The sequence below is a fragment of the Arvicola amphibius genome, chromosome X, assembly GCF_903992535.2.
Source record: "Arvicola amphibius chromosome X, mArvAmp1.2, whole genome shotgun sequence".
NCBI classification, from domain to species: domain Eukaryota; kingdom Metazoa; phylum Chordata; class Mammalia; order Rodentia; family Cricetidae; genus Arvicola; species Arvicola amphibius.
Genome location: NC_052065.1, coordinates 8,362,153 through 8,387,073, shown reverse-complemented (window position 1 = coordinate 8,387,073; position 24,921 = coordinate 8,362,153). Strand labels below are relative to the sequence as shown.

General features: G+C 42.6%; 1 protein-coding gene across 1 annotated transcript; it reads right to left on the bottom strand.

The window, feature by feature from the left end:
* Window positions 1-19,715: 19,715 nt before the first annotated feature.
* On the bottom strand, window positions 19,716-20,735 carry LOC119804679 (glyceraldehyde-3-phosphate dehydrogenase-like). The gene has a single exon (XM_038316228.1). The coding sequence runs from the start codon at window positions 20,733-20,735 to the stop codon at window positions 19,716-19,718; it is 1,020 nt and encodes a 339-aa protein (XP_038172156.1).
* Window positions 20,736-24,921: the final 4,186 nt, after the last annotated feature.

The window sequence follows — 24,921 nt, the reverse complement described above, 5'->3', positions numbered from 1 at the left end:
AGGGTGTGCTTTGGTAGCATATCACTTGCCCAGCATGCATGCGGCCCTGAGTTCCATTACTAGAACCACAAAGATAAATCTGAGCCGGGCAGTGGTAACACACATCTTTAAGCCCTGCACTTGGGAGGCAGAGGCAGGCAGATCTCTGAGTTTCAGGCCAGCCTGGTCTACAGAGTGAGTTCCAGGACAGTCAGGGCTACACAGAGAAACCCTGTCTCCCAGCCCCCAAATACATTTCCATTTATTTTTTGTATGTCTTTACAGTACTGAAATCTTGCAGCATGTTTATGAATCTTTCTTCACACACATAGAGCCAAGTGGTTATATGTTAGGAAATTTGGGGTTAGTGTGTTGTATATTGACTCACCTAGAATACGGACGTAAGAGATATTTCTCAGTGTTGGACTGAGAAATCTTACTTGTACATTTCCATCCCAGCTGCAGCAGGCTCTGTACTATGTGAGGAAGATAGATGTCATTTGGACCCCATAGAGCTCAGAGTCAAGTGGAACAGGAGGTCTCTCTTTTAGACGCCCTGGACGCTCATTAGAATCCATTAAACTACATATGAGTTTATTTATACAGTGTCAAATCCCCTTAGCATTATCTACTGAAGGAAAACATATGGCACCCCGTGACCCCACAACTGCAATGCTACATATAGAATCAAGAAAAGTGGTGTCCATGTCTGCCAGAAGACGTCCTGAGAGTGTTCATGAGCTTTGCTCATAATAGGCAAGAACTAGAGATAACTCTAACATTTGGTGACAGGGCAATGGAGAAACAGAACACTACACACTACACAACAATCCCGTCAAAACAGGCCCCGCTGCACTCAACCACATACATGATTCACGGACATAATAAATGAAAGAAGCCAGATACTCAAGAAGAAATACTGTGCAATTCCACTTAAGTGAAGTTCAAAAGCATGTAAAGTTAATTCATGGTGATGGAACTCAGGAGACTAGTGCAGCGAGGAATGATATTGACCAGATTTAGTGCATACCTGCCAAGAAGACTCATAAATATCCTAATTTTGTCGTTGCCCTTCTGAGATGCTATAAGGGGCTGTCAAGGTCCTGGTCTCCCTTACTAAAATAAGCAGGAAACTTAGGTTTGCTCATGACAGTTTACTTTGGTGGGTTTGCGGGGAGAGTCAGCATTAGATACATGCAAGCCAGGTCTTTCTCTTTGCATGAGGACAGGTAAGGCTTTTTGCAAAGCAAAGGGTAGAACCTTAAGAGAGTTGAGAATAAGACTGATCCAAAGAAAGGGGCAAGAGAAAGGAATGACCCCATGTGAGACAAGACTGGATGGGTGTGGGAGACAGCCAGTCCAAGAGGTTGGAGAGAGGAGCTAGGACGCCGGCAGGGCTGTGAGGCCCTGGAGATGTGTGGGAAGGTGTGTGGAGGGCTCTTTCAGGCAGTTGGGAAGCTACATGGGCAGAATGGCTCTCTTGTTCAACTCCCTGGACTCTACCCAGGCAGTGTTGACTCTCTTCTCTACTTTATGACTGTCCGCCTGTTCCATTTATACACTAAGGCATGTTTTCTTAAAATATGGTCAGATTCTGTGGTGAGACTGAATCAGTCTTTTCATTTTTGAATTTTTATGTGCTCTTCTTATTTTGTCAACAAATTTTATGCAAAATAATAAGTTTCAGTGTGTCATTTTCATGTGTATGTGTCATTATACTTTGTTGTCATTCATTGCCCTCCTCCACTGCCCCCTCCCATACTCTCTGTCCCTCTCTGGTGGATTATCTTCCCTTCCATGTCTCCCCCTAAAGTTGACAGCCTCCTTTTATTTGATTTTTGTTGTTACATACATACATATGTGTATGTGGCCACTTCGTATTGAACAACTAATTCAGGAGCCCATCCCTGGGAGATGCTAATTCTCCCTCTCTCAGCGGTCATTAGTTGCCTATAGTTCTTTGTCCAGGGTTGGGACTCCATCACCATCCTCCCTTGCATTCTGCATTAGGGTGATCACTCTTGATATTGCCATTGCTCTAGTCTTCTTTATCCAGACAGTTCTAGGAGAGGTCTTCACAGCAGTCTTACCAGTATTCTTGTTCTAACAATCTTTCCAGCTCTTCTTCCACCATGTTCCCTGAGCCACAGATGCTGGAGCTGTGATATGGATGTATCATCCATCGGCTCCCCATGGTCATTAATCCCTGCATTGCTTCCAGTTGTGACTTTCTGTGACGGTCTCCATTTGCTGTAGAGGGGCTTCTTAGATGAGGAGGGCTTATTGCATTTATTTAAGAGTTTAAGGATAAAATTTAGAATGCAGGAAGAAATTATTCTGGCTTAGCAAAGTGGTGGTAGTGAATTCTTTTCGTAGGTCTATGACCTCACTAAGTCCAGGAAGTTGGTTAGGTTTTCAGTACCAGGCGTGATTTCCCTACTGTGGAAAAGGTCCAAAGTTTAACCAGACAGCTGTTGGTTGCACCTTCACATCTGTCTTGCCATGCTAGTCATTGTTGTGCTTCATAGTCACCACAGCTGGGTAGGACTATTAGTTGCTTCCCTCCCTTGGCAGCTTGAGTAGTATTTTCTGCTACCATGGAAGCTAGGCTGCAGGAAGGAGGCTTTCAGGTTAGATCTAGCTTGAACCATCCAAGTCCTATGTCCTGACTGCATGGTATCTTCAGCAATGGGGTGGGGGTGACCTTCAACCTCTGAGGGGCAAGCAAGGAAATATATGGTTTGGGGAGTCACTTGGATTACCCCAAACCACCATTTGAGAGGAGGCTTCTCATGCCTGGTACTGGGGTTTTAGTTAGTCTATTTTTATTTATTTATTTATTTATTTATTTATTTATTTATTTATTATTCTGCATACAATATTCTGTCTGTGCGTATGTCTTCAGGCCAGAAGAGGACACCAGACCTTATTACAGATGGTTGTGAGCCACCATGTGGTTGCCGGGAATTGAACTCAGGACCTTTGGAAGAGCAGGCAGTGCTCTTAACCACTGAGCCATCTCTCCAGCCCCATAGTCTATTTTTTAATATGAAAATTTATTACTGTGTTTCCATAGTCAAAATTTCTGATCATAGTTTCCTTCTTAGCTTTGTACAGGGTCAAAAGAGACACATTGGTTATTTTAACAGCCTTAAGGCAGACTTCAGGGAAATGACCGACAGCAGGACCTTCTCAACCAAATCCAGCAATTTCATCTTCATCATTTTCCTCAGTGAAGTTCAAGCAGCCATCATTGGGCACAAATGCTGTCATTTTCTTGCTGTTCCTGATGACCTCCACCCTGACACACTTCCTGATAGTAGAATCTGGCTGTTTGGCCTCAACTCCTATATTTTTTTTCTAGCACAATTCCCTTTGCATGAGAGGAATTGGTCCTCAGGGCTGTGCCCAAATAGGTTTGCTTGTATTGTTTGCCATGCCACTTCTGGTCCTGTCAGTGACTGAAAAGCTTCCTGGCAGTGTGAAGACTCCAACAGTTGCAGGTGCATGAGACAGAAAACAGAGAGAGAAGAGAAGAGGAGAGAACTAGTTTTTGGTTCTAGTGGAGAGCATCGTCAGCCCTAGTGTGTATGTGTGTGTATATGTACTAGCTATAATTATAATTTTAGGTAAATATAAGATGGTACTCAGAAGTTTCTCTGTCCCACCCCATCCTGCAGTCGCTTCTAAATAATCACTCAGAGACTTAATATTAATTACAGGATGTTTGGCCTATTGCTCAGGCTTACTGCTAACCAGCTCCTACTTTTTAAAAAAAATTATTTATTATGCATATAGTGTTCTGCCTGCATGTATCCCTGCAGGCCAGAAGAGGGCACCAGATCTCATTACAGATGGTTGTGAGCCACCATGTGGTTGCTGAGAATTGAACTCAGGACCTCTGGAAGAGCAGCCAGTGCTCTTAACCACTGAGCCATCGCTCCAGCCCATCAGCTCTTACTTTTACGTTAACCCAATCTATTCACTGCCACGTAGTTAATGGCTTTACCTGTGGCCTAGTATATCTTACTGCGCCGGGGCTCACTGATTTCTCCCCTAATTCTGCCCCTCCTCATCTGAGTTCTCAGTTTGATTGGTCCGCCTAATCTTATTCTGCCTGGCTATTGGTCAGACGGCTTTTATTATTAACCAGTGAGAAGAAAACATATTCACACTTATTTAATAATCATCCCACAGCATAAGATAATATGATTCCTTGAGGCTTTGATGTTATTCCTTCTCTCTCCTTCTTCTTCTGTATAAGCTCCTTCCCCATCCTCGTTTCCCACCTCAGATCACCTGTATTATGATATTGCCAGGCCCTGCCTCCCTCCCCACCTGCTTCATATATGGTCCCTTTGTAATTTCCTGATTTCTGTTGTCGTTGTTTTATGTTTTCTACTCATATCTGAAGCTTTGGAGCTAGGAACTAACTACAGATGAGAGCGAACCCATGCATATATAGTTTTAAATCTAGTGTTTATATATGAGAGAAACCGTGCTGTCCTGTATTTGTCTATGTCTGGATTATTTCACTTAGTGTAACGATTTTCAGATGCATCCACTTTCTGAAAATGTCACAATTTCTTTTTCCTTTATGGATCCCAAATATTCCATTGTGTATATGTACCTCATTTTCTTTAAAAATCATTTGTTTTTAGCTGGGTGGTGGCAGCGCACACCTTTAATCTCAGCACACGGGAAGTAGAGGCAGTTGGATTTCTGTGAGTTTAAGGACAGTCTGGTCTACAGAGCAAGTTCCAGGACACCCAGAGCTACACAGTGAAACTCTGTCTCAGAAAACAAAAAGAAATGACTTATTTCGTGTGTATAGGTGCCTTGTCAGCGTGTTATGTCTGTGCACCGAACGCATGCAGTACCCATGAAGGACAGAAGAGGGCGATGAATTTTTCTGGGACTGGAGTGACAGTGGGTTGTGAGGCAGAAGAGCAGCAGCAAGGACGCTGAACTTCTGAGTCATTTCTCTTGCCCTGTTCCTCATTTTCTGTAGCCATTCATCTGTTGATAGACATCTGGGCTAGTTCCATTACCTAGCTATTGTGCATGGTGCAGCTATCAACGTGGTTGTAGAAATATCTCTGTGGTGTGCTGACTTAGAGTCCTTTGGGTATAGTCCCTGTGGTAGTTCTAGTGCCAGTTTATTGAGGAAGCACAATAGTGATTTCCACAGCCACTGTACAAGTTCACACAGAAATAGCAGTACATAAGGGTTCTTTTCTCCAGTCTTTGTCGGTGTTTGTTGCTGTTTTATTGGCGGTAGCCATTCTGACTGAAGCAAGATGGAATTGCCAAGCAGTGTTTAGTTGAGTTTAGTTAAATGAATTACTTTCCAAAGCACACTTACTCAGGAGTGAGTATAATCAAAATCACTTGCTCCTTTCAATAGTTCCTCATCTTCCTGAGTACTGTGGCTTAAACCAAGAAACTACTATGGAGAGACTGAGTATGTGGGTTGGTGGGAGGTGATGCTGGTGTTCCTGTTTGGACAGCACTAAGAGGCGGCTTTTTTTTTTTCTTTTTTTGGTTTTTCGAGACAGGGTTTCTCTGCAGCTTTTTTAGAGCCTGTCCTGGAGCTAGCTCTTGTAGACCAGGCTGGTCTCGAACTCACAGAGATCCGCCTGCCTCTGCCTCCCGAGTGCTGGGATTAAAGGCGTGCGCCACCACCGCCCGGCTCTTGCCAAGCAGTTTTAAATCACATTTCGTCGATGGCTAAGGATGTCTAACACATGTCCAAACACTTTTTTTGCCATTTGTATTTAAAAAGTTTTCCATATTTCAGTCATATTCTTTCCTTTCTCCTAACTCTTCCAAGACCCCCCCATCTTCTTACTCACCCAACATCACTCATTCTCTCTCTCTCTCAAAAACAAGAAGTACAACAACAAAAAATGAAAGTCAAAACAGACAAACGGAAAAAAAAGAAAAGCAGTAAGACAAAAAAGTACTAAAAACAAAAGCTTACAAAAACATGGAGTCAGTTTTGTGTTGGTCAACTGCTCAAGGGCATGGGGCCTGCATTGGAGTATGGTTGGCTAAACCTGGTGAATACTGCACTGGAAAAAAGCTGGTTTTTCCCTTTCCCAGAAGGCATCAATTGCAAATAGCTTGTCAGTTAGGGGTGAAACTTTGTGTCCACTTCTCAGTGCTTGAGAAAAAATGTTTGTTTGGTTTGATCTTATGTGTCATGCCAGGGTCTCTGTGAGCTCATTTGTGTATAAATCCTGTTGTGTCTGGAAGGCGCTGCTGTGTTTAGAAGGCAACCTTCCTCAGAGTCATTCACCACCTCTGACTCTTACAATGTCTCTGCTTCGTCTTCTGCATAGACATTCCATTTAGAGCTGTGCTCTCAAAGTCTTTCATTCTCTGCACACTGTCTAGTTGTGGGGCTCTATGTTAATTACCACCCACTATAAGAAGAAGTTTCTTCGATGAAGGTTGAATTATGAATTAATCTATGGGCATAACAATATGTCACCAGGAGCCATTTTGCTATTTTCCTTTAGCTGAATAATAAGAGGTTTCCCCCTAGGTCCATGGCCTATCTAGTCTCAGGTTCTTGGCTTCTTTAGCAGCACCTCATTGAATGGGTCTTAAATCCGATAAAAATGTTCACAGTTACTTTCATAATGTTTATGCAAAACTCTCACACTGGTATATATTTCAGGCAGGTCTGTGTTGTAGGTCATAGGGTTTGTAGCCTGGACATATGGATGACTACTCTTTCCCTCTACTAGCATGAAAACTACCTTTTGAGCACCATGAATGCCGGTCAGTAGGGGTGAACTTCCAGTGGGGCGCCCGCTCAGTTTCCTCATGCTCAATGATATAAGTAAGTTCTCTCTTCAGCAATAGGGCCTTACCATCAGGTTATGAAGAGTAGCCAATAAAAGCTATTGATTTTTTTGTGTTGATTGTGAGTCCTGCTACTTTACTGAAAATATCTATCAGATGTGTTTCTTGACAAAGAATTAAGGTCTTTTGATTTTAAAATCATGTCATCTGCAAGTAGGGATTATTTGACTTCTTTCTTTTCTGTATCCTGTCACATTTTATTCTCTTGTCTTATTGCACTAGCTAAGACCTTAAATACAGAATAAAGTGGAGAGAATACACACCCTTATCTCATTACTGATTTCAGAAGAAATGCTCTCAGTTTTTCCCCATTTAATACAGTTTTGGATATAGGCTTGTTATGTATAGCTATTTTTTGTTGCGATATATTTCTTGTGTTCCTAGTTTTTTTCCAGGGCTTTATCATGAAAGGCTGTGGAAATTTGTTAAAACTCTTTTGTGTATCGATTGAGATGATCATGTGATTTCTGTCCTTCAGTCTATTTATGTGCAGAATTACACTTATTGATTTGTTCATATTGAACTAACCTTTTATCCATAAAATGAAGCTAACTTTGTCATGGTGTGTGGTTTTCTTTTTTTAACCTTTTTTATTGATTTTATTGAGTTATACATTTTTCTCTGCTTGCCTCCCTTCTTCTCCTGTCCCCTTCCACCCTCACCCAAGGTTCCCATGCTCCCATTACTCAGGAGATCTTGTCCTTTTCTACTTCCCATGTAGATTACATCCATGTATGTCTCTCTTAGGGTCCTCATTGTTGTCTAGGTTCTCTGGGATTGTGAATTGTAGGCTGGTTTTCTTTGCTTTATGTCTAAAATCCACTTATGAGTGAGTACATATAATAATTGTCATTCTGTGTCTGGGTTACCTCACTCAATATTATGCTTTCTAGATCCACCCATTTGCCCCCAAATTTCAAGATATTGTTATTTTTTTCTGCTGTGTAGTACTCCATTGTGTAAATGTACCACATTTTCCTTAACCATTCTTCAGTCGAGGGGCATTTAGGTTGTTTCCAGGTTCTGGCTATGACAAACAATGTTGCTATGAACATAGTTGAGCACATGTTCTTATGGTATGATTGAGCATCCTTTGGACATATACCCAAAAATGGTATTACTGGGTTCTGAGGAAGGTTGTTTCCTAATTTTCTAAGGAATCACCATACTGATATCCAAAGGGGCTGTACCAGCTTGTATTCCCACCAACAATGCAGGAGTGTTCCTTTTACCCCACAACCTCTCCAGCATAAGTTGTCATCAGTGTTTTTGATTTTGACCATTCTTACAGGTGTAAGATGGAATCTCAGAGTTGTTTTGATTTGCATTTCTCTGATGACTAAGGATGTTGAGCATTTCCTTAAGTGTCTTTCAGCCATTTTAGATTCCTCTGTTGAGAGCTCTCTGTTTAGGTCTGTACTCCATTTTTTATTGGGTTATGTGATCTTTTGGTGTCCAGTTTCTTGAGTTCTTTGTATATTTTCGAGATCATCCCTCTGTCTGCTGGAAGTTTTGATTCTCTTGATCTTGATCTTGTGAAGGTGATCACAGCGGTATGAGTTGGTGTGTGGGAGGAGCCATGTCATGTCCAGTATTTCATAACAGCTCTCTCCATTTTCTATCATTTTTTAGTCAGAGTTCTTTAGAGGAAGAGAACGAAGACGATGAATACATACATACATACATACATGTATGCATGTATCAGAATTGATTGAGCTTTAAAATAATAACAGCACAGTCATCTCTGAGATGCCGAGGGCCTAGCACTCAGTCCTTGAGGTAGGATGCCCCAATTAGCTGGAGTAGTCTCAGAAAGCTGTCTCTCACGAGGTAACAATCTAACATGGTCACTCAGTCCACAAGGTGGGGTTCCTTAGGAGTCCTAACCTGGTACCTGTAGCTCCGGAAGTTCCTGGAGAGTCCCTGGTTCCTATTCCATGATGTAAGCTTGGGAACACTGGTTCACCTGCCACTGAAGGAATCAGCCACGGCGGCGACAATGGGGCGAATGAACTCCGAGGCATGTGAGAAGGCCAAATGCACAAAAGGCCAGATTAAACTTCCTTCTGAAGTACCTTTTTTCTTTTCAATCTGTGCTGCTCCAGAAGGTGCCGCCCACAATCAGGATGATCCTTCCATATCAATCAATTCAATTCCTCAAGTTAAGCCCCCTACTCAGGTGGTTCTAATAAGTGGCAAGTTGACCTTAACACCAACTGCGGTACATTTGTTTTCTCTTCCGGGGCTACTTGTCTGTGACAGCCTACTTTGTATTAATTAACATTCATACACTGTAGACTTACACAGCAAATAGCATATTTTTGCCCAATAGAAATGTGCAACATAAATGATAACCTCAAAGCTTTTATTGTTTTGGCAGATTGTAAGAGTTTTGTTGCTAAGTTAAACTTACTTCATTACGGCTTTTCTGCTTGGATAGGCAATTCTCTCTTTTTTTTTTTTTTGATTTTTCGAGACAGGGTTTCTCTGCAGCTTTAGAGCCTGTCCTGGACCTAGCTCTTGTAGATCAGGCTGGCCTCGAACTCACAGAGATCCGCCTGCCTCTGCCTCCCGAGTGCTGGGATTAAAGGCGTGCGCCACCACCGCCCGGCTGGCAATTCTCTTTTGAGTGCAAGTGTTTACCACCACACTCGGCCTTTCTGGTTCTGTTTTCTCTCGCCTTCCTTCCTTTTCCTTTCCCTCCCTCCTCTGCTCTTTTCTTTCTGTAGTACTGGAGGCTGAACTTAGGGCCTGATGCATCTTAGCAAACTTCTCTACCGTTGAGATACTCAATCCCCAAAGCTGAATATTCTAGTGGATCGTGGGGAGGGGAGAAAACGCATTCTCCTGAACTCAAGGCTTCTGAGATGTTGATGGACTAAAAAAAAAAAAAAGTCCCAATTCTTATAGTTTTATTTTACTTCCTTAAGTGAATCAACATATTTTACAGCCAGACATTACTTATTTAGCCTTTTCCCACTTATATGGTTTCCTCTGATAATATAGAGCTAGTAGCATTTTATAGCTATTCATTTATTAGTAGTATCATTACTATTGTTGTTATTGGTGATGGTGGTTTCAAAGAAAATGCCCCCCCAAGGGAGTGGCACTATTAGGAGGTATGGCCTTGTTGGAGGAAGCGTGTCAATGTAGAGGCGTACTTTGACATTTCCTATGCTCAGGGTACTTCCCAATGTCTCAGTCAACTTCCTGTTGCCTACAAGATGTAGGATCTCAGCTGCTTCTCCAGCACCATGTCTGCCCGCATGCTGCCCTGCTCCCCACCATGATGATAATTGACTGAACCTCTGAACTGTAAGCCAGCCCCAATTAATTGTTTTCTCTATAAGAGTTGCCATGGTCATAGTGTCTCGTCATAGCAATAGAAACCCTAACCAAGAGAGTGGTGACAGCGGGCCTTGAACCAAGGGCCTCACACATGTTAGGCAAGTTCTGTATCACTGTAACTCCATTCTCTATCCTCACTTTTAAATTTTCCATTGAGACAGGGTCTAAGTTGTCCAGGCTAGGTTTGGACTGTGCTATCTTATGCCTCCAGCTTCCTGTATAGCTGAGAAAATAGGCAGACCACCAGGCCCAGCATGTTTCTTGAATGTATTTAGGAGTCTGTAGGATTAGAATGAAAACCTTGGATCTAGCTATTTCTTTAAAGGAATTTTTACAAATTTTGTTTTTGGCTCCCTTAGCCCCCCCCCCCCGACTCTTCACTTTCAAAGGGGTCTCTCCCTTTCTAGTTCCCAAGCCTTTCTGAAGTTCTGGGACATGAATCATTTTCTTTGTGTTACTTCCTACCTAGCGGCCATTTAGTTTTTCTACTTCATTTTATGGCATTTAAGACTTGGCCATCTACTCTGCAGCTCGAATCCTCACTATTTCTCATATTTCATCTGCTGTTGTATCTTGGGGGGGGTGTGTTTCTGCTTCTTTGTGAGTTTCTAAAAAAATGTCCCTTCTGTCTTTCTCCTTGGTATTGAAGAAAGGTGTGTGTGTGTGTGTGTGTGTGTGTGTGTGTGTGAGCATGCATGTCTAATCCTGGGTTGATTATATATAAATATGTATATACATGCATACATACATATATATCTATACATACTTTGTTTAAGTAGAATTGGATATTTTAAGCTATACTCCCAAATCAAAATGCATCAGTGATTCTTTATGAGAGGAAGGAACACATGAAAATTAGAGAGGTGGGTCAACATCCTGTTTGGTGATTGACCGTTTTGTACCTCAGTCTGATTTTTTTTTAAAAAATAGGATCTTATGTAGCCCAGGCTAGCCTTGAAATGTCTGTGTAGCTGGGGATGACTCTGAACTTCTGATCCTCTTCCCTCCACTTCTTGAGTGCTGGAATTACAGATGTATGCTACCACACCTCATTTACTTGGTGCTGAGGATTGAATTTAAGGGCTTTGTGCTTGCTAGGCAAGTACTCAACGTACCCAGCCCACCCCCATCTGATCTCTCTGCTTTTACTTAATTTTTACTGTGTAGGTCTGTGGCGGGAGTAGGCATATGTGTGGAGGTTACAGGAAAACTTGGTAAGACTCAAATCTCTCCTTCCACCAACTGGATTCTAGGGATGAAACTCAGGCCATCAGGCTTGGCAATAAGCACCTTACCCACTGAGCCATCTTGCTGAACCTCAATTTGATCTTTGTGATTTTATTTCTTATTATGATTATGATTTTTTGAGACAGGGATATATATAGCCCAGGTGACCTCTGACATGCCATACACCTGAGGATGACCTTGAGCTCCCTGCCTCCACCTTCCAATGGCTGGAATTCTGGAACTCTAGGTATGTACAAACTTGCCCAGCCTCCCTTTTTTAAGTAAATTCTCTCTCTCTCTCTCTCTCTCTCTCTCTCTCTCTCTCTCTCTCTCTCTCTCTCTCTCATATGTGTACAGAAACTCACATATGCTTGATATGGTTGGTACCAGCTTAATTTTTCCAGGTACTATGAGTCGATTATGGCTCTTTCAGCAGTAGGTTCTTACCATCAAGTTATGGAGGTAGCCAATATATAGGCAATAACCTATAATGTAGTGGGGGAAGTCTATGGGGCCGCACTAGGCAACAACGTCAAAAGCAGTAATGCTCACTCGGCACTAGGCTTTTTATTTGATGATTTATGGTTTCTGCTAGGGGCATTGACAGGGTAAAAATATGTATATTTTAAGAAGCTTCTTATAGTAGTAGTTCTTCATACGGCTTTTTTCAAAAGTTTGTTTTTTTTTTTTTTGGTATTGATGATCCTTCATTATTCTCCCGCCTATCTACCAGTCTTACTACCTGCACCCTCCCTTCATCCTTTGACATTCTCTGCATGGTTCACTGTTAGCTTCTTGCCTTCTATGGGTACTCTGATTTAAACACAGATACCTAAAGATCCAAAGTTAGCATCCACAGATGAGAGAGAACACACAGTGTATGTCTTTCTGGCAGATAATGTCTTTCTGGCGTTGTTAGTGTTATTCTTGCACGAACATCTTCTTATTAGTTAACACTCTCTGCCTGTTAGAAAAGCCCCATCCACCTGCTACATATGACTTCTCATAGCATACTGAAGAAGCAGTCACCGAGTGTAAGCAGTTTAGTCAGATTACTCCCACATCGACTCAAGAAGCATACTGCTGACACCTGGCTGTCCTGACTGAACAATGCGGTGCAAGGACACTGTCATTTTCTTTATATGCTACAGTTGGATATAAATATAGTGATATATTATCACCCTGTCTCTATCCTCCGTTCAACATTTCCTTCATGTGGCTCTCTCTGGTTTTATTTTTGCTTATCAAACTGTGCTTTGGGGAGGGTTTATTTCATTTCCAGCACAAGAGATGGATGTGATTCAGTTTTCAACTGTAATTCTCTCTCTCTCTCTCTCTCTCTCTCTCTCTCTCTCTCTCTCTCTCTCTCTCTGTCTGTCTCTCTCTCTCTCTGTCTCCTCATCCCATCTAAGAGGTAGTCTTAGTCCAGATATGTGCTCGAATCTACTATGTCACCAAGGCAAGTTCTGAACTCCCTGTCTCTCGCCTTTGCCTCGTGAAGGCAGGGATGACAAGTTTGCACTGTCATAATTAGCCGAGTATTTATTTCTCCCCAAACCGATTCCTGAGTAGGCATGTGATCGAGTTAGACTTTAGCCAATAAAGCCAAGGAGACAGTAGGTGACACTGTCAGAAGGGGGGCATAGAAGAGTTCAGCCTGAAAGAATTGGGAAAGATCGCAGAGTCTGAAATGAAGTGAATATGGTAGCAAGCAGGTGCAGCGTTGCATGCCTATATTCCCAGAACAAGGAAATAGAAGCAGGAAATTACAAGTTCAAAGTTATTCCCAGCTACCTTGAAATCAAGGCCAATGTGAGCCACAGAAAGAAGACCCTGTCTCAGAAAGTCCAGTTATTCAGAGAACAGGAGACAGTTAAGAGCACTTGCTGCTCTTGCAGAGAACCAGAGTTCGGTTCCCAGAACCTATGCAGGGTGGGTTACAACTGCCTCTAACTCCAGCTCTAATGGATCCTTTCTGGTCTACTTGGTCACCTGCATGAATGTGAATTTACACACACACACACACACACACACACACACACACACACAAGCATGCACATACACAGAAATAAAAATACAATAAATTAAAAAAATCCAAATAAGCTGATCACTGGTGTCGAATATCTTTAATCCCAGTACTCAGGAGGCAAAGATAGGCAGATCTCTGTGAGTTTGGGCCAGCCTGGTCTACAGAGCAAGTTCCAGGACAGCCAGGGCTACACAAAGAAATCCTGTCTTGAAAAATCAAAAAAAAAATTCAAATAAACAACTAGGCACACACAGAAACAGAATCAAATAATTGTGGTGATAGAACTTGGCATCTGGATTATGCTAGCTTCGCTATGGCTTGAGATAACCTGCACTTCTCCTTTTCTTTCTGTGGCCGGTTTGACTCACCTAGCAAAACCCTGCAATGCTGCTTGCACAGCTGCTCTTCCCCAAGTCATTTTTCCCTGAAGGAGAAATGATTCTTGTAGTGTGGGTATTTAGAGATCAACAAAAGAAAACCCTGAGCTTGTACTCACAGGCCATGGGTAAAAATGTCCCGCAGGTGTAATATGAAATATCTGTTCACACAAACACCAGGGTAAGTCCTCATTTATACAGAATGCTATTGATATGAGATGCTGTTCATACAGTCAGTTGATAGGCAAATGATGCCAATTAGCTAGTCCATCTTCTTGGAACATGTCTGTTAACGCTGTGAGTTGTTTTACAGAGTTCTTGGCAGTAGAACAACTTGAACCTTCAACATCCTGTGAAGCACAATTTTTAGCTTATTCTGGAAAATCTTAGCTAGTTCACCAGAAAGGTCATTGTGCTTTGTTTTGGAAAAGGATTCAAGGGCTCTGGGTGTTTTCCTGATGCTGTTTGTCAGTTTCCTAACAGACAAAGTCTAGGAGTCTATGGAAAAACTGCATCTGACTTTCATAGAATCACTGCATTTCTTTTTCCTTGCCATCTGGCCATCATTCTTGTTTTTTTTCCCCCAACACTTTTATAAATTCACATTCTGATGATACAGAGTCTGACTCTACACGATTTCACATGCTGCTTGTGTTTATGGACAGAATTTGTGCTGCAGTATTTCTTTTTCTTTTTTTTTTTGTTTTTTTGAGACAGGGTTTCTCTGTGGCTTTGGAGCCTGTCCTGGAGCTAGCTCTTGTAGACCAGGCTGGTCTCGAACTCAGAGATCCGCCTGCCTCTGCCTCCCGAGTGCTGGGATTAAAGGCGTGCGCCACCACCGCCCGGCTGCAGTATTTCTTTTGTCATATTGATACAGTTTTATTTTGTTTAAATAATATTTTTTATGCTCTGCAAGTTCCATACATTTATAGAATGTATATAAGTCATATTCATCCGCCACTACCTCCCTTTAACTTCCTTTAGAGTCACCACCAGCTTCAGATTTTCTTTATTTTTGTGAATAATCACGAGTCCAGTTAGTGCTGCCCGTATACACATGGGTATCTACCTATCCACTGGGGCATGAGCAACCTGTTAGTGTTCATGTTCACCAAGGCGGAGTGATTTTTCCCTCCTCAGTAGCCATCAACTGCTAATAGTGCCTTCGATAGGACTGGGGTCTTCAGGGGCTCTCCTCCATCCATCATGGAATGTTGACTGCTTGATCTTGTTCACTGTAGTACTTCAGTGACTGATTTTCAGTTTGCTTTTTGGAGCCAAGATCGCACTCTGAAGTGCAGGTTGAACTTTAGTTTGCTGTGTAGACAAGGTTGGCTTTGAACCTGTGGCTGTCTTCCTGCCTTAGTTTTCTGAGTGCTAGGATTTAAAGGTATATGCCACCATGCCCAGCCTTCAATAGCCTTTTAGTTTTGTGAGTGGGGAATAATTTTTCTCTCCTTCGAAAAATTTTTAATGTATTTATTCTTTAAGACAGGGTCTCTCTACATAGACTTGGCTGTCCTGGAACTCATTATGTAGATTAGGCTGTCCTCAAACTCCCCAGAGATCTGTCTGCCTCTGCCTGCTGAGTGCTGGGACTAAAGGTGTCCTGGCTTTGTGTATTTTTTTTTTCCCACTGAGGAGCTTCTGTAGCCAGGGTTGGCCTTAAATTACTCATTCTACTGCCTCTTCTTTCCAAGTGCTGGGACTATAGGCATGCATTACCACAACTAGCTCAAGCGAATAATCTCTCGGTTGGATATTTTTTTTTATGAAGCTCTCACTGTGTACTCCAGACACCTCAAACTTGAGGCCTTATTCTTTCTGAGTGCTGGGGTTATAGGCATGGGCCACCACCCCAACTTTGGTGGAGTGTTGATCTACTTTTACAAATTGCTGAAGCACAGCAAAAATTGACAACTGAACAAATACAAGTGATGCTATGTAAATGGCATTAAATATATTGGCTGAGATCAAATGCATCCCAGCAGTTGAATATTATTAAAAGGAACTGACTTCTTAACTCTGTTTTATTTTTTCCCTTTTATTTTGGTGCTGGGGATTGAAACCAGGATCTATGTACACATGCTAGGCAACCATTTTACTGATGAGCTGTACCCCTAGCCCTGATAAAATGTTTTTATTCTAATATATGTGTGTTTGGTGTGTGTGCTCATGTGCTCATGTTAGGGGTATTTTTAGGTGCATGTGTATTGTGTTTGGGTACATCTGGAGGCCTAAGATCAACACTGGGTGGTTTTTTTTTTTTTGGTTCCTGTCCACCTTATATATTGAGGCAGGATCTCTCATTGAACCTGGAATTTATCATTTTGACTAGTCTGGCTATCCAGCATCTCTGTACCCTGAACACTAAGTTATAGGCACACACCATCATACCTTCCTTGCATTTACATGGCTGTTGCGGTGTTCATGTTTGTGGGACAAGCACTTTACCCATGGAGCCATCCTCTAAGCCAAGCCCTCTGATGAAATTTTTATGGTGAATACACAAGTTTTAGCATTGTAATAATAGCTGAGAACATAATGAGTTTTTTTGTTGTCATTGTGAAATCATATTTTTTTCTTACATTTCAAATTTATTACATGTTTGTGGACACAATTATTTTTTCTTCCAAGATCTCTGGACACTTTTATGTCCTGCAGGCACCATTAATAGTCTGTACTATTAATAGGACTGTACTTGGCCAACACTTCTAGAGGATACTTGATAGGGACTAACAGAGAGTGACTGAGGACAGGAAAGCCTTGACAGCGGGAAGGAGAATCGTTAGCATCAGTGGTATGATTTGCCAAAGCATCAGCAGTTCATGGGTTTGAAAACGGATTTTAGGAAGTTAGTACTGTTGCCTTCCAGGGCAATGGTTTACTTTTTAACTATGACAATTGAAATTGTGATAGAATGCACACAACATAGAATCGATCATTTTAAAGTGTACAGTTTAGTGTTCTGGGTTTTCACATTGCTGTATAACAGATCTCCAGACCCTCTCTGTCTTGTAAAAATTAAATTCTGTAGACATCAAGCCACAGTTAATTTCTCCTTTTCCCTGCCCTTGGAAACTGCCATTCTGATTTCTGTCTCTATGAATTTATTGACTTTGAATATATCATATAGGAATCATAAAGTGAATGCCTGTGACTTTTCTATTTCAGCCAGCATAATCCACATTATAGGATATATGATGCTTTTCTTCTTTTAGGGTGTGTAATCTTCCATTCCATGTACACATTAGCTTTTGTTCATTCATTCTTTTATCAATGGACTTTTTGGTCAACACAATTAACTTTGGAAATGTGGTTATTATTTTACATGTTTATACCCTTCTTCATTCCTATATAAACTGAGGCAGAAAATATATTTAGTTAAAAAATGAGCCAGGTGCAGTGGGACACAAACATCATGGGGAAAATTTGGGAGGTGAGGAGGTGGGAGGATCAAGTTCAAAGTCAGCCTATATTATATAGTGGGACACTGTCTCCACCCACCCGTCTGGCCAAATCAAGTCAGGCGCCAGAGTATAGTTCAGTGGTAGAGTGTTTACCTGGCATTCATGAGGCCCTGGGTTTGAGTCCCTGCAGATAGTATGCATCTGTAGTCCCAGCTACTTAGGGTCATGAGATAGGAGGATTGGTTAAATCTAAGAATTCAGGGCCAACATACTGAGACCTCTGTATAAAAATAAAGAAAGGAAGAACAAAAGAAAACAAAAGAGAGAAAGGAAGAAGCAAAATTGAGGTGTGGTGGTACACATCTGTAATCTCAGGATCGGGAGGTGCAAGGTCATTTTTGGCTCAGCCAAGTTCAAAGCCATCCTACATTAGATGAGATCTTATCTCACCCCCCACCAAGTCCAATATCAACAACAACAACAAAAAATCAAAACCCAAGTCTACTTAGTTTGGAATGTGTGGTTTTGATACTTGCTAAAAATAATGCCTTAATTTAATCTTAGTGCTTCAATCTGAATCAAAACACTTTCTGGGCTCAGAAATCTCTCTACTGATTAATTATGGAAACCAATACATGTCCAGATGTGAATAAGTATGTATGTCTATGTAGCTGTAGAATCCTTGTGTGTCTGCTGTACTTCAAGAAAGCTAGAGATATGGAAGTGGAAGATGACTCACTGAAGAAACAGATATCCATTTAATGAAATATGACATAATAAAATTTATCCATATTTTTTTGGTTTTTGAAGACAGGGTTTCTCAGTGTAGCCTTGGCTCTCCTGGAACTAACTCTTGTAGACCTGGCTGGCTTCGAGCTGACAGAGACCCACCTGTCTCTGCCTCCCAAATGCTGGGATTAAAGGTGTGCGCCATTACTGCCCAGGTAAAATTTATCCTTTCAGCTCATCCTTAATTTGTTGAAATTTCACCCGCTATAAGAAGACTTGGGTTTATATAGACCATTTCAAAGCTGGTTATGAGATTTCACTGTGCCAAGTGAGGCATACCTGAATGTCTTAGTAAAGCCCGCCCTGTGGCATATTGTCTAGTTGGAGCTGTGTAGGCTGGTATGTCTGGAGAGTTACATTATAAACATGGCTTAGAGACATTATGGGGTGTTCTTTCTCTCTAAATGGGATGTCTCCTTTAAGTCCCTCCCCCCAGAGCTCAGGGAAGCCCACAGAAGAAGAAGCAGAGTGTGTAAGAATCAGAGAGGATGGAGGATAGCTGAGCAAGGCCCTCTGAATCAATTAAGCAAAGCATAGACGAGTTCACAGAGACTTAAGCAGTGGGCACAGGGCCTACATGGGTCAGCACCAGGTCCACTACGTTTATATTATAGTTTTCAGCTTAGTATTTTTATGGAACTCCTGGGTGTGTGTGAAGGAGTAGGTCTCTGATTCTGGGGGTCTTTTCCTTCTGTTGGTTTTCCTTCTGTTGGTTTTCCCTGTCCAGACTCAGCATGATAGTTTTTGTTTTATCTTATATTTTATTTTGTTAGGTTTTGTTGTTATCTCTTAGAAGCCTGTTCTTTTCTAATGAGAGGCAGAAAGGGAATGGATCCAGAGGGAAGGGGAAGTGGGGAGAAACTGGAAAAGGGAGAGGGATGGGAAACAATGGTCAGGATATAGTATTCGAGAAAAGAATCTATTTTCAATATAAGGAAGAAATATGGTTTAGGCAACAAATAGGAACACTACATACTGCTTGCTCTTCGGCTCATTTGTTTCGCCAAGGAAATTAACAGGAATGTGGTAGAGACATGCTAAGTATTTGAGAACATTTTTATATATGTTTTTACAATTTACATGTCTTAAAACTCACCATTTTAGTTTAACTTACTTTTTTGAGGCACGGCTACACTGTTAGTTCAGGCTGACTTGCTAGGTAGTCCAAGCTTGCCTTAACCATGGGGCATCACAGCCTTCTGGTCACAGACTCCTAAACGCTGGGTTACAAGCCTGTGAGAGCCAGTGATTGGGAAGGAGCAGAGCATTAGTGTCTTCTGGACACGGCAGCATGTATGAGCCCACAACAGCTGTGGTTGCTTGCGAAAGACTGGCTTGAAATCAAGGCAGTCAACATTCTAGCCTGGAGGGAGGAGGGATCATGAGTTCCACTCCTAGTTCAGGAGCTGTTGACACCATTCCTAGATGAGGGGCTATTTACGGCTGATGGTGTCTGGGAGGGAGAGTCAGTTTTCTTTTTTTTGAGGGGTGCAATGAACTTTATTGATGGTATTCAAGAGAGTAGGGCTCCCTAAGCCCCTCCTGCTATTCTGGGGGTCTGGGATGGAAACTGTGAGGGAGATGCTCAGTGTCAAGGGTTGAGTTAGGACAGGGACTGCTCAGCAGCCGAGGGCCTCTCTCTTGCTGTGTCCTTGCTGGGATGGGTGGTCCAGGGCGGGCTTCTTACTCCTTGGAGGCCATGTAGGCCATGAGGTCCACCACTCTGTTGCCGTAGCCGAATTCATTGTCATACCAGGAAATGAGCTTTACAAAGTTGTCATTGAGAGCAATGCCAACTCCGGCATCGAAGGTGGAAGAGTGGGAGTCACTGTTAAAGTCACAGGAGACAACCTGGTCCTCAGTGTGGCCCAGGATGCCCTTTAGTGGGCCCTCAGATGCCTGCTTCACCACCTTCTTGATGTCGTCATACTTGGCGTCTTTCTCCAGGCGGCATGTCAGATCCGCGACGGACACACTGGGGGTAGGAACACGGAAGGCCATGCCCTTGAGCTTTCCATTCAGCTCTGGGATGACTTTGCCCACAGCCTTGGCAGCGCCAGTGGATGCAGGGATGATGTTCTGGGCAGCGCCACGGCCGTCTCGCCGCAGCTTCCCAGAGGGGCCATCCACAGTCTTCTGGGTGGCAGTGATGGCATGGACTGTGGTCATGAGTCCTTCCACGATGCCAAAGTTGTCATGGATGACCTTGGCCAAGGGGGCTAAGCAGTTGGTGGTGCAGGAAGCATTGCTGACAATCTTGAGGGAATTGTCATACTTGTCATGGTTCACACCCATCACAAACATGGGGGCATCCGCAGAAGGGGCGGAGATGATGACCCTTTTGGCTCCACCCTTCAAGTGGGCCCCAGCCTTCTCCATGGTGGTGAAGACACCGGTCGACTCCACAACATACTCGGTGCCGGCATCACCCCATTTGATGTTGGCGGGATCTCGCTTCTGGAAGATGATGGGAATGAAGATGAAGGTGATGGCCTTCCCATTGATGACAAGCTTCCCATTCTCAGCCTTGACTGTGCCTTTGAACTTGCCATGGGTGGAGTCATACTGGAACATGTAGACCATGTTGTTGAGGTCGATAAAAGGGTCATTGATGGCAACAACATCCACTTTGTCAGAAGTGAAGGCAGCCCTGGTAACCAGGCTTCCAATATGGCCAAATCCATTCACTCCGACCTTCACCATCGTGTCTCTGGAATGAGGCTGGCACTGCATGAAAAGAAGCGGCTGTCTCTAGAACAGGGAGGAGCAGAGAGCCAGAGTCAGTTTTCTTTAAGGATTTGTAGCTTTTGATGGGTCAATGCTCCAGGGGATGGCTCCACACTCATGAGTATATGGAGTCAGTGGGTTTTTTTTAAAGAGAGAGAGAGAGAGAGAACACAGTTGGAGAAGGGGTGGGAGTGGGGAGTGGATGTGGGAGGAGCTTGTGGAAGAGTGGGAATGAATATTTTCAAATACATTGTATGCTTGTATGAAATTCTCAAAAGAGTAATTAAAATATTATAGTAAGGAAATTAAGAATTACCCTTGGGGAAATTAAGAATTACCTTGGGGTTTGAGTCCTAATACCCACATTGTGGCTCACAGTCTGTAACTCCAGTTCCAGGGGCTCCAGTGCCTTCTTCTGACCTCTGCAGGCACCAGGCACGCAAGTGGTGCATGCCATACTTTCAGACAAAGCGTCCATACACATGAAATCAATTTCTCTCTAAAACTGCGCAATCCGGCAATCTTTACTCCTTTGATAAGGATATTGAGCTAGCGTTACTAATTCTAGAATATTTTCATCATCCTTCAGCCCTATGAATACTTGTAATCGCTCTTTATGTCGTCCCAATGGATCTACCTAGCTCGAGACAACCAGTGTCGTTCTAGATTTGCCTGTTTTGGATATTTCAAATAATTAAACCTTGCAGCATTTGGCTTGTGTGTCTGAGTTCTCCCAGTTAGCATAATATTCACTCATAGTGTGGCACCTATCAGTACTTCAGTGAACAATACCTCCATTGTATGGCTATCTCATTAGTCACTAGTCATTTGGGTTGTTTTCACTTTGTGGTTATTATTAACCATGCTCTAACGTACATCTGGGGACAGGTCTATTTCATTCTTTATGTATGAATGTTTTACCTCTATGTGTGTCTCTGTACCGTGTGCATGCCTGGTGCTCACAGAGACCAGAAAAGGGCATTTAATACTCTGGAACTAGAGCAACAGATGGTTGTGAGCTGCTACGTGTGTGCTGGGAATCAAACCCAAGTCATCTGGAAGAGCAGCCAGTGCTCTTGACGGCTGAGTCATCTCTTCAGGCCCCAGGACACAAGTTTTGTGTTTGCTGTGGGCTTTCATTGCTCTTGAATATATACCTAGGAGCAGAATTGTTGGGTTATACGGTGTTGTGCTTTGAATGTGCAATGTCTCCCATAGGTTTCCCGTGTTTGGACACTTGGTCCTCAGCTGATGGCACCGTTCGGAAAAGTTGTGAAACCATTAGAAGGTGGGGTCTTGTTGGAGAAAATGGGTCTCTGGGGGTGGGTTTTGAAGTTGTTTTTGGTTTTGTGTTTTCGAGACAGGATTGCATTATGTAATCCTGCCTGGCCTGGAATTCTCTGTGTAGACAGGCACCTACCTCTGTTTTCTGAGTGCCAGGATTAAAGGTGTAGACCATCATGCCTGGCCCAGGGCCTTGTGGTTTTATTCACTTGCTGTTCACACTCTGCTTCCTGAGTATGCATTGCAATGTGACCAACCAACATCCTGCTCCTGCCTCTATAGCTTCCCTGTCTGCTATATGTCTTCCCTTCTTCAAAGGTTCTCTCCTTCTGGAATTATAAGTCATAAGAAACTATTTCTCCTCTAAGTTGTGCTTTAAATTTTTATTTATTCATTTAATGTATATAGCTGTCTTGTCTGTCTGTGTACCATGTGTGTGCCTGGTTCCTGTGGAGGACAGAAGAGGGCATCAGGTCTCCTGGGACTTGAGTTACAGATGCTTGTGAACGACTAAGTAGGTTCTGGAAATTGAACCTAGGTCTTCTGGAAGAGCACCAGTGCCTTTAACCAGTTAGTTATGTCTCCAGTCCAAATCTGCTTTCTTTTAAAAAGTGTAATTTTATTTTGAGTGTGTTTTGTTTGCACATCTATAAGTATACCACATGCATGCAGTGGCCAAAAGAAGGCATCAGAACCCCTGGAACTGAAGTTATAGATGGTTGTGAGCTACCATGTGGGTGCTGGAAATCAGCCCCACGTCCTCTGGAAGAACAGCCAGTGCTCTTAATCACTGGACCCTCTCTCTAGCCCCTCAGTTGGTTTTGTCAGAGTATTCTATATCTATACATAATTTTAAAGATTATTTTATTTTAGGTGTATGAGTGTTTTGCCTGCCTGTATGTATGTGTACTGTGTGCCTGCCTGATGCCCCCAGATGTCAGAAGAAGGCATTGGATTCCCTGGGACTTGAGTTACAGATGGTTTTGAGCTCCCACGTTGGTGCTGGGAAGTGAACCTGGGTCCTCTGCAAGAACAACAGGTGGTCTTAACCATTGAGCCATCTTTCCAGCTCCCTTGTCAGAGTATTCAATTATAGCGCCAGAAATAAAAAATGCATAGAGGGGCTGGAGAGATGGCTCAGTGGTTAAGAGCATTGCCTGCTCTTCCAAAGGTCCTGAGTTCAGTTCCTGGCAACCACATGGTGGCTCACAACCATCTGTAATGAGGTCTGGTGCCCTCTTCTTGCCTGCAGACGTACAGACAGAATATTGTATACATATAAATAAATATTTAAAAAATGCATAGAGTAACTCGATGATTAAGAGTCCGAGGCACAGCTCGACTGCTTTGCAAAGCGGTTGTTTCATTTTACATTCTCAGCAGCAGCGTTTATGAGGCTCCACTTCCGCATTATCGCTTATATTTATTGTCAGTGCATCATGATATGTATTTGATCAGCTGTCATATGCTTGTTGAAATACACATCTTGTTTTGTTTTGCTTTTGTTTGTTTTGAGACAGGGTTTCTCTGTAGCTTTGGAACTAGCTCTTGTAGACCAGGCTGACCTCAAACTCAGAGATCCGCCTGCCTCTGCCTCCTGAGTGCTGGGATTAAAGGCGTGCGCCACCACCACCTTGCTCTAAACACACATTTTATGCGAATAGTTAAAAGTAATTTGCGAGAGGCTGGAACCATGGTTCAGAGGACCCGAGTTTGTTTCCCAGCACCCACACTGAGCGGCTCACTATCACCTGTAACTCCAGCTTCAGAGGCCCCATCATTCTCTTCTGGCATCCTTGGAGAACTGCACACATGTGCACACACACACAGAAACATGTAAATAAATAATATACACACACACACATATATATTAAAAGAGCAATCTGGGGCTAGCGTGGGCTCAGTGGTCAAGAGGCGTGGCTACTTTTCAAGAGGACCTGGGTTCAATTTAGCCCCCGCATAACAGTTTAAAACTGTTTGTAACTAGTTCCCAAGTGTTTGTAACTAATTCCTGGGAATCTGATGCCCTCATCTTGGTTCCAACGGCACCATGAATGAATGTGGTGAACAGAGAGATATATACATGCAGGCAAAACACCCATATACATAAAATCAAAATAAATAAAGAGCACTCTGCGAAGAAGTAACAGGCTTGAAATATCTTTCTGACAGAGCTTTCCAAAGGATCAAAATCTGTAGACGCATTTCTGGATAGGATCTAGCTCCAGAAATAATGGTTTTTAAAATAATCTCTGTTGGCTTAAATGAAACAGCTGCTCTGGGTCAAAATTAAGAACGAGTTTCACGAACTCAAAAATGTTTCCAACTTTTCTGGCACACAAAGCTCCAAATGAAAACCTCATTGCATGTCAAGGCCACCCCCCTCCCTCTACCAAAGCAACTACAGCACTCTGGATCCCAAATAGAAACAATTGTGGAGGTGACCAAGTCTCTTAGTTTTTGAATCCAGTGCTATTATTTTCATAGTTACAGAACTGGCATACCTAATAATTTGGGAACTGTTTGCAAACATATAGTCCCCAAGAGGTTCTAAAGCTTAAAAAAAGTCCAGCCTCTTAGGCTGTGCTCTTGGGCCTCTTTCCACAGCAGTTAGTGGGTGGAGTCTTGTGGAGATAATACAGGGCATGTGAGATAAACATCCTTTTCAAAATCAACATACACGTTTGCTTCTCCCAGTCCCAGAGGAAATCAGGCATTGTCAGTCAGATGTGCTGAACTTTCTTCTACGCTAACATTCTAACACAATGAAAAATTTGGCTAGTTGCCAGGTATTTCATTAGCTTCTAAGACAAAGGCATGCGTCCTTCACACTGTTATTATGTTTACCATTTCTTTCTTTTTTTACAGAGTTTTTTAA